This window comes from Anguilla rostrata, chromosome 8 (assembly GCF_018555375.3).
Source record: "Anguilla rostrata isolate EN2019 chromosome 8, ASM1855537v3, whole genome shotgun sequence".
In the NCBI taxonomy this organism is placed as follows: domain Eukaryota; kingdom Metazoa; phylum Chordata; class Actinopteri; order Anguilliformes; family Anguillidae; genus Anguilla; species Anguilla rostrata.
The window spans coordinates 26,036,595-26,046,791 of NC_057940.1; the positions used below are offsets into that span (position 1 = coordinate 26,036,595).

A 10,197-nucleotide genomic window follows, 5' to 3' on the forward strand; every position below is an offset into this window, starting at 1 on the left:
CAATACAGCTAGCAAAGTAGCAGCAAGCTATTCTGTGCCAACCAGCCAGTGCATGCCTTTCCAAGGGATATGTACCAGAATCAGTCAATAGCTGTAACAAAGCCCTTACTTAAAAACAAATCTGGATCCAAACAACCACAAGTATTCCCGACTGATATATAATCCACCATTTAAATAAGATTCTGAAGGAAGTAGTGGCAATACTGTACTCACACCTCAAGTTCTTTTTAAAAACATTCAATCAAGCTTTTGTCCATACCATTATACAGAACACTGAGTTTAGCATTTGTATGAATTGAAAATTGCATGGTTGTGTCTGGGTTTACTCTCAAATATTAGATGACAAAGGGGAATTGTTCTACTTTTTCCCTCAGGAGCATTGAAGAGTTGTGTTTTTTCTTTGTCAAGAGCCCACTCTACCTGAAAACCCTGAGCAGATGTCATTTTGTTCCACGTGGGTATCACTACGTTCATAGGCAGTATTTAAGTACATGTCATTGTTTCAAATATAGGACTATCATTACAGGTGATGGCTCCCCTCAGAAAAGTATCAGATTGTATTTGCTATGACTTACATTGGAGGAATGCACTCTAATCCCTTTAAGAGCAACATTATTCTACATTTTGTTTTTGGCAATTGTTTTACATACAGAAAAAAGAGAACCTTTCCAATGTTATTTTGCCATTATCTACATGGGCTCTTATATGGAATCCCCAACAGGCCAAGAATAGGAATGATGAGGTTCAAATTTGAGATTTGACGGTGGAATAACATAGAAGTCAAATTAATTTTATGAGGTGCGTCACTATCCTACTATTTAAGACATAAATGCACTCAGTCAGTCTTAAATCATACATTCAACATTTCTAATACATATATAACTGCCACAAGACCATACAGACATCAAACGTTATTTTGTTCCCAATTGTTAGATTGCCGACAGAGAGCTACGAGGCAAACAACAAAGCAGTACATTCATGGCAGCACCACCATCTCCGGAGATGTATTTATACGCCATGTATCTGTGGGCAATTCATTTTTCCACTCTACCCCTGTGCTAAAACATCACCTCAGGAAACTGATTTTTCACACGCGGTTCAGAGATGCAGAGTGAGTTAAACATACAGATGGGCTTATGATAGCACGCAAAATGCTACCCTTTCGTTTTTGCATTTATTCATCAGAAACGGAACCACGTCCTGGTGCTATCGACAGGAACGATGACACATTTCACTCCCAAATATTCCTAAAGCCTCATTTGCGAGAGCAGAAATGGCTAGTCAGAATAAGCCCTCACTGATAGGAGATGTTCACACAGAGGCTACGTTTTCCATTAAGATGGTACAAAGAAATAATTCAAACCCAAAATGTATATTAAAATAATATAAAGAGGCTCCAAAAATGAAAACTCAGTTTACCTAACGTGGTAAATCGTTACTTTGACGTTTCAACAAAGAAATATGTTGCGGCTGTGGCCTTTGGCTTCTGTTTTGGGTGACACAAGCCCATTTCAAAGTGTTTCTGTTGGACCTCTGCCTATATTAGGGTCCATTACAGTCATGCAGCATGCTTTCACCAGGGTAATGAAGTGGGTGTCGCAGTGGGAGGGTGAAACTGTGAGTGACCGGCGCACCATCGTTTGGCCTCGGTTTCCACGGCGAACACCGGCTGCAATCCTGGCAGGACCGCGCAGCAGCAGCAGCAGCGACCTACCGCACACACGGCCAAATTGCCCCCAAAGTCGAGAGAAATCCCCGCTTTTAACCCCAGCTACCGTATGTTTTTATAAGCGTCAGGGAAAAAAGGAATTGCGTTTCAAAGCCCAGTAAATAAAGTTCGTATTGATTTGATCTCACATGTAATCTGTTTTGCTGTCTGCCACCAACTCTGGCAATAAAAGAGAATCATGTAAGACAGCATTATAGATAATACGACCATACATCAATTGGGGTTTCGGAGACACGAAGGCGATATATCATGTTCAAGCCAGACTGCTTAGCTATGGAATTTATAAACTGCCTCCTAAATTGAAGTGGCTTTCAATTTTAGTTTTCAATTTATAGATATGGGCTTTTCTCCGGGTTGATTTTATTTTATTTTTAGTTTACTGTAGTGATCCTCTGGGGCCGTTCTGCTGGTTTTGTCCAATGAGGCGCACCTGCCAACGGCTGTACCCCATGATGTACTTCCTACCCGTTACCAAGCTTATTGTACCACTGCTGAGAAACCCTGTACTTGCACAGCATTCTGTCCATTGCAGACCCATAATTAGAACTGGAACACAAATGGGTGAACTGCTGAGGAGAGAAGATAATGCCAGAAAGGAGCTGAAACAAATTCATACAGACAGAATAAAATGTTCAGGGTTAAATCAACTCTTACAGAGTATATATGGCTCAGATTGGAGTCATATGTACTCTGTGAGAGTTGAATTAGCACTGGACATGTTACTGAGTCTGTGTCCCATTGATCCTTGCTAGTTGGACGAGCTGCACTTTCCCCAGAGAGAACAACTGACAAACTTTATTTCAATGTTACTCAGAACTACTTTTAATAGATCCATCAGCAACTGAGCAACTTATACGTCAGGCAGTGTTTTTTCACAATACCATATATCACACATTCTATGCATTGTACGGTTTCCCAGGGTTTCTATCGAGGACCTACTCCGTCTGGATGTCGGAAACAACAGATGTATGGCTCGTTCATGAGGAACAACTTCTCAGATGGTACATTATACAGTCGCTTCACTCGTGCAGGTTTTCCTAATTTAACCTGCGATGGAGCTTGCCACATTCATACAACAGCAACACCTCTCAACGTAATCTGAAAAGCACAGCCGAGGCTGCTAGCGACGACGGTGCCACAGAGACCTGATAGAGCATGAGAGGCTGGAACAGATGGACCTCCTTTGCATTGTGAGAGAACCTCCAGGAGAGCTGAGTGACGGTCTCTGGAGCAGGGCCCAGTGGAGTGTGAGGTAACACTGAATGCATCCCTCGCCTGGCTCACTTTCTGCAGGGCCCGCCTGCATGCATAAACACACACACACACACACACACACACACACACCTACACACAAACTTACATATACACACACACATGAATATACATATACACACACAAACATACACACACACATTCACGCACACACACACATACATACACATGCACACACACACATAGACGCGCAGACACATGCATGCATACACGCACAGACATGTACATACACATGCATGCAAACATACAAACACACACACAAGCACACGCATACATAGGCACATAAACACATACATGCATATGCACACGGACACACACGGACACACACAGACACACACATACACACACGTACGTGCACACACACACACCTGCATACATAAACACACGCACACACATGCATACACACATGCACGCACATACACAAAAGCAAGTATGCACGTACATGTAGACATGCGCACAAATGTGTACGTGCACACAGACCACAGACATGCACATGCGCAGACAGACAAACATGCGCACGCACGCGCACACACACACACATATGCTGGCACACAAAAACATGCATGCAGACGGGCATGCCTGCATGGACATTAGCTCACACATAAGACCACTAAATGCACTACTGCAGCCCAAAACAAAATACACAAGACTGACTTATTCAGCGTGAATTAAGGAGATGCCTTTCTAACCATGGCATTCTGAAAGGCCTGGTTTTGTTCTGAAACGACTTCAGTGTGTGAAAAATGTTCAAATTTAAAAGGTTCAAATTTAATATATGGCACTGCTGCTACACTCTTAAGCAACACATTCACCCAGAATGTCTTAAGGAAATAATATGGATACTGTAGTATGTAATATCAGACATGTGCAATATTATGCCTCCCTAGAACAATTTTAACAAAGCAAACAAGCAAGGATATACAATATTAATTCTGTAAGCCAATTACAATAAATGCAACAAACCAGCTGTGCCAAAATCCATACAATACATCAAAAAGCATTGTGCCATTACATGAACAAAGGCACAGAATTAAAACTGCCCATAAAGAAAAAAGTACCAGAAGAAATGTATGTAATAGCATAGCATATGTATTCAACGGGGATGGTACCACATCCATTGCAAACCATATAAACAATCAGTACGTGAATCACAAAACAAATCTTTGTACATCGATTAAGAACCAAGTTAATGACACCAAAAACAATGGTGTTCAAAGGGTAACTTCCGTAATTTAAAATACAGCAACTGAAATCAACATTTTGAGCACAGAAGAACAAAGGAATGTTGTTGGTTTGAACTGCAATGAATCTGAGGGATGACAGTCAATCCTTTAAAACAGTGGAAATTATATGGCCAGAAAAACAGTATGCTTGCACCATCTACTGGTCAATAAATTATAAAACATTTCCAATGTAATGAAGCGGCTGCGAGAGGGTAGCTACACAAGAAGAGGCCTTAAAATAGGAAATGTAGGCGGGTGCAGTGTGTGTTGCAAATTTTCTTCAAGTCAAATCCTGAATAAACAAATGAGCCTTGATTGCTCACTTATTCAGGTATATGAAACATCATTAACAGTTCTCACTTAGAGGCATTTTTCAAAACTGAGAAACACATTCTACAACACAGACTTACTTCAGTAACTGATAGCTTCAAAAATGAAAAAAGCCAAGTGTTCTTTGAGATGGGGAGTTATACTTGGAAAGACCACAGAAGTGTATTGAGAGAAAACAAAACTGTATTTGAGGATTATTACGAGTAAAAAAAATCTGTTGTTTCCTTAAGTTCCTCCATCACTTAGCATATAGAATGTAATCATTTATGCATTTATGCATGTAATCATAAACCTTATAATTTGCAGTGATTACAAAACAATGTTTGTAAGATATTGATACTTTCATTATGAATAACACAACAACAAAAACAATGCATTTCAGGCACTCTGAGACCAACCTACTTTGGAGTATTCACCCAGATGTGAACTTTTCATTTCAAGATGTTAACAGAAAACTTTTTGGCCACCTCTTCAGCGTGATGACAACAGCACCCTTGCAGACCCACACACGCTCACCTCTTCAGCGTTTGTCAGTCGCACCTGAGGAGGTCCCCATTCCCCGGTCATCTTATCCCTCAGGCTCTGTCCACGTGGGATAATACTACACGGGCTGATCTTCAGGTCAGGATAAATCACCTCCAATCCCCCGCTGCAGAGCAAGAGGAAACCAATGAGAAGTACCGGATTAGCACCCTTAGCAAACACTCTATGGTCTACATGTATATCCCTGCTTCTCCATTTAGTGGTTATTTCCTGTGGACTACATACTGTATGTGTCAGTGCGTTGCTTTTCAAAAACCTGATCGGACAACGAAAACATCTAATCAACACCTAATTAATGCATTATTATTTGACAATGAAGTCTTAATTCAAGCTTCACTTCACTACAGCTTCACATTTAAGAAACAAGCACGACTCAGTTGTGGAGGGAGTTTGAGTGGGCTCACCGTTTTCAAGTGCCACCCTTTGATTGAGCAGTACATTTCACAACTGCAAAGATGCCCACTCAATTTAGGCACATAGTGTGCGCAGGAGTTCTGCGTGGACGAATTGTATGCCAGCGATTAATGGGTGCGTTTTTGGTTAATCTCTTTAACTTCATTGTAATAACAATTATTATAGTAAAGCAGATATGGTCCAACAACTGAGTGTTCACAAATGAGAAGGCAATTCGCAGTCACTGAAGGACACAGGGTGCAGTGGCTTTCTTTCGGCCATATAGCTCTTAATTGTTCATTTGACGTCATTTATTTGGATTCAAAGTCACCCAGTGGTTCTGTAGGTGTAAATAATTCCGCTTCTTGCTCCGAGGTCATTCTCCTCAAAGGTTGTACTGTAACTGTATTTCTCTAAAGTAAACAATTTAACCGCTGTTCCAGTTTTAACAACTGTACTTACTGACAGAAACTCGCATCGACCTCGCTCAGAGTTTCTGCAACACAATCTCCTCCACAAACTTCGTGTGGTTTGTACAAACTGACGGTAGCACACAGCAAAAAAATATCCAGCCTCTTCATGTCGCCACTGCAAAACATCAACAAGCAACTTGATGCAAATATATTTCACAAAATTTGCACAAAACAAACGACGTTCCTTTACAATGCAATATTATTGGGAGAAGAGGAGAGGACAGGAATTTTATAATAGCTTCGCAGATCAGTAGCCTATTAGTTAAGCGATTTTGATCTGGAGAAACCTCGGATTTGAAATCGGAGACCAGTCTTTCTGAATAAGTGAAAAAAATAAAACTATAAGTTTAACATGTCCACAACTATTGTTGTTTTAAACTGTTGTCTGAATTGAATTCAAACTTGAGCATATTTGAAAATATCCACAAGGCTACTACTTTATCGAGCGTCTGTGTAATAGCCGACTAATAACTCAAAATCGGTGCAGGTGCAGGTGCAAAATCGGTTTTTACGAAATTAAAACATTAGAGTATTTGTCAATGTAGTTGAAAATGCTGTCTTACCCTTGTTTACGACGACTTCTTAGGAAGGAGCTAAATTTAGCGAAGTACTAACCCACAACTCCAACCCCGTTGCAGGAAAGGGTACTGGACTAAAGCCGGGCACCCACCGCACGCGTATCGGCCGCGAGCGCACTACGCGCGTATTACGCGCGTAACTGAAGCGTAGTTGAAGTACTGTTATTACAACGGCAGCGGGCGACGTCGTCTCCACCAGATGCGAACGCGTCGCGTACCGGCTGCGAAGCTCGCGCGACACAAGCGAACTGAAGCGTAGTTTTTCGCTTCTGTTCTATTTTTTCGGCTTGTCGCGCGTCACGTTGGCCTGTTTATACACAGAAATATGCTCTAAAATGCTAGGTATACATGCTCTGATTTATATTTCATTCTTATATTACTGGGGGTGTGTCCCTAGTTACCTCCCAGATATTTTTTAAGCAGCTAAAAAAAATACAAGCCTTTTCGTTTTGTAAAAATAAATAAATAACTGGAACCTGGGGGAAAGGCAAACTTAGTTTCGCTGTCTTATTTTGCGGAGGGGGTGGGGTAAATTTGAAAATACACCACAGAAAGACGTAGCCTATCGCACTTGTACTTCAAAGCTTCCGGTGTTCATGGCGTTGTGGTGTTCATATCTCTTCAAGATTAAACTGTTACTGTCTTTTTCATGATTAGCTGATTTTACTAAATATGATCCTATAAATGTTTTGACGTGAATGACAAGACAACACGGGAATTCCCAATGGTTGATTACGGATTATTTATTATTATTATGATCATTATTCTTCATGAAATTGGCACGCTTGTTAACCAAGCAAATAAATTAATACAGTTTGAGATTGATTGTTATGCAGGCTACGTTGCGATTTAAGTTCATGGTAATTCTTGAAAGCGTTTACTTTCTCACGTATTTACAAGTTAACGAAATATTACCAAATTAACAAACTGAAAAAGGTCTCTCACCAAAGTATTCACTTAACCCATAATCAACAGTCCTGAACAAACATGAAATACACGATGTAATCCCACTGTAGACTGCGAGAGCTACTAGGAATATATAGCTTTTACGCAAGCCTTTGCGCGACACAAACGGAACCAGTGGAGACACCCTACGCGCCGCGTCGTGCTGCTTCGCCGTGCTGCTGCGACGCTTACGCGACGCGTGCGGTGGGTGCCCGGCGTAATACGCTCGGGAAAGTGAGCCACGGTGACGGATATTGACGACACATGGAACACGTACGCGGTGCTGCATGTTCGAAAGAGTTGTCATTTCCCCCTAGACATAGAACGAGCATGATCTGCAGGCCTATACGGCGCAAAACAAGCGTGCTATAGCGTGCCAACCGTACTGCTCTATTTTACCACAACCACCTGTAAAACAAACATGCACAGACGAATTATGACAATACAATAGTTTCATTGAATTAAACAAGCACACAAAAAGGTACCACACAAGTTGACTGATTACTCATATTTAATAAATAAACATTATTTACACATGTTCAAGGACACATGCTACAGAATTCCAGATTTACGGCTCCTAACAAACGATACAAACAACCGTTTTATTATTTAATTTTACTCCTAGAACTAAATTACAGATATATATATATATATTTAACGAAAAGGTCGATTCAGTATAACGCTGAGAAAAACATTCAAGTTTTGAATTCAGCCAATAACTTTACAAGGCTTCTTTATTGAAAGGATTCTACGCTATAGTGATTGTACAGCATAATCTTTTTCCTGGTGCTGCTATAAGCTCCCTTTGGTTTGTGCTTCTCTGCAGCGCTTATATTAGCACCAAAACACGTGGAGAGGGACTCCAGAAGTTCTTAGTAAAAACTTTTTGTTGTTGTTGTTGTTGCACTTTAGCACCTGATGTTTTCTATTCCAAGCTTTGAGATACTGTGTCTCGGCTCCTAAGACTACTGAAGCTCGCTTGGCGAAAAGTGGAGCTGCATTTAATTGAGATGCACAGGCGATTCACACAGGCTCAGCTATATCTTACTGCGTAGTGCACGGAATCGGTTAGCATCTATTCTCAAAAATAAAAAGTTTTTATTTTATTTTATTTATTTTTAAATTCCGCATGGGTTCATTACCAGCAGTCACGAAACCATGTACCATCTACTTTTAAAGCTTGGACCTAACACACCTTATCCATCATAGGTTGTAATGCGCAGGAAAAAAATCAGAAAAACTGAGTAGATAATCATAAATAAAGAGTGGGATTTCTTGCATTAATTTGACGTAGCATGTTGTCTATGTTAGAGAACGGGTGGTGCTTTGACGAGTAGAATGGCACAGTTTTACAGTGAAATACATATGGTGTAGTGACGGAATTGCACACAGTGTGTATGTATCCATAAACACATGTACATAAACATAAATGTATATACTGTACACACATCAAGGATACGTCATTGACACAGACCATCATACACACAATACTGTACATTAAGCCATGAGGAGGACTAATGAGAGAAGCCAGTCAGGTACATCTCTGCTTCAAACACCATCGCCTAGGAATCGTGGATTTATTACACACACGAAGAAAAAAAATCACCCACAAGCTCAAATGAAAAATTATTTCTGGTTTGTTTTCTCTTTGCACTTTGTTAATGTGCACAAAATGACATGCTCATAATGTTTCCGAAGGACAATGATAACAATATGACGATAAAACAAATCTGCATTTTGGCACAAATGTGCAATGCATCACTATCACTTAACTTCCTGTAACAATATAGTATAACTTAAAGTTATACCCATAAGACTTAGTCATCCTGGTGACTGAATTACAATGGAGTGATTCAAATGCAACTGGGTTGTAATTTAATTCTGTACCACAAAAAGCGATACGGCACAAACCTCACAAAAAGCAGGGGCGGGTCTTATTGGGACACACGACAGGCAACTGCAGTTATCAATAATCATTTTAATTCGTAATCTGTCCATCGGGGTAATGCTGCTCAATTAGAACTGCAGCTCAAATACTGCCTTACATTCTCCCCGAATCCCAACTCTTCATTTACACTAAAAACAATACCGTTTACAACTACTTTTTTTTCACCCATCTCTCTTTAAATATCGCAATTTTAGTCTCGCGCATGCTTTCTACTTTTGCCTTTGAACAGTCAAGCAGAAACATTTCCAAACACCGTTTTGATTTTCAATGGAAATCCGCAGCATTTTAAGTAAATTGCGCCAGATAGTTTTTACGCACTTCATAATTGTGTCACTACGTGCATGTAAATGCAATTCATGTTGTGCGTGTGCATACAAGGTGCAAGGGAGTGTGCCCTACTGTTAATACAAAAATAGGGTTTATCATACACTTCATTACAAGCACATGACGTTATTGTTTAAAATGGTATGAGTAACACATCACGTAAGGTTGGTATACATCAGGTACGTGTTGGTATTTCTTTTTTTATTTGCTCATTAGGCAACTGCCTACAGTTGTAATAAACACTGCATGGCAAGATGGAGGCCATGGGCTAAAAAAAACAGACCACTGAACAATAAACCTGAATAAATAACAACAATAACAACAACACAAAAGAAATAGTCTGGTTCTGCCATCCTAGCAAACAGCATCTAATTTGTACAATGGTCATAAAGCACTGCGAGACAACTGACCTTCTTTCCACAGACAGCTGAAAAGACCA

The 10,197-nt window shown here is 40.3% G+C and overlaps 1 protein-coding gene across 2 annotated transcripts in view; it reads right to left on the reverse strand.

Moving 5' to 3' along the window:
• The window catches only part of LOC135261256 (phosphatidylethanolamine-binding protein 4), a 73,309-nt gene extending 66,690 nt beyond the window's left edge, over positions 1-6,619 (reverse strand). For both annotated transcript variants that reach the window (XM_064347357.1, XM_064347356.1), the window contains exons 1-3: positions 6,527-6,619; positions 5,953-6,078; positions 5,071-5,203 (exon numbers count right to left, since the gene is read on the reverse strand). In XM_064347357.1, coding sequence (XP_064203427.1) covers positions 5,071-5,203; positions 5,953-6,071 — 252 coding nt within the window. In that variant the 5' untranslated portion in view covers positions 6,072-6,078; positions 6,527-6,619. The remainder of the gene's footprint in view (positions 1-5,070; positions 5,204-5,952; positions 6,079-6,526) is intronic.
• Between the last annotated feature and the right edge of the window lie 3,578 nt (positions 6,620-10,197).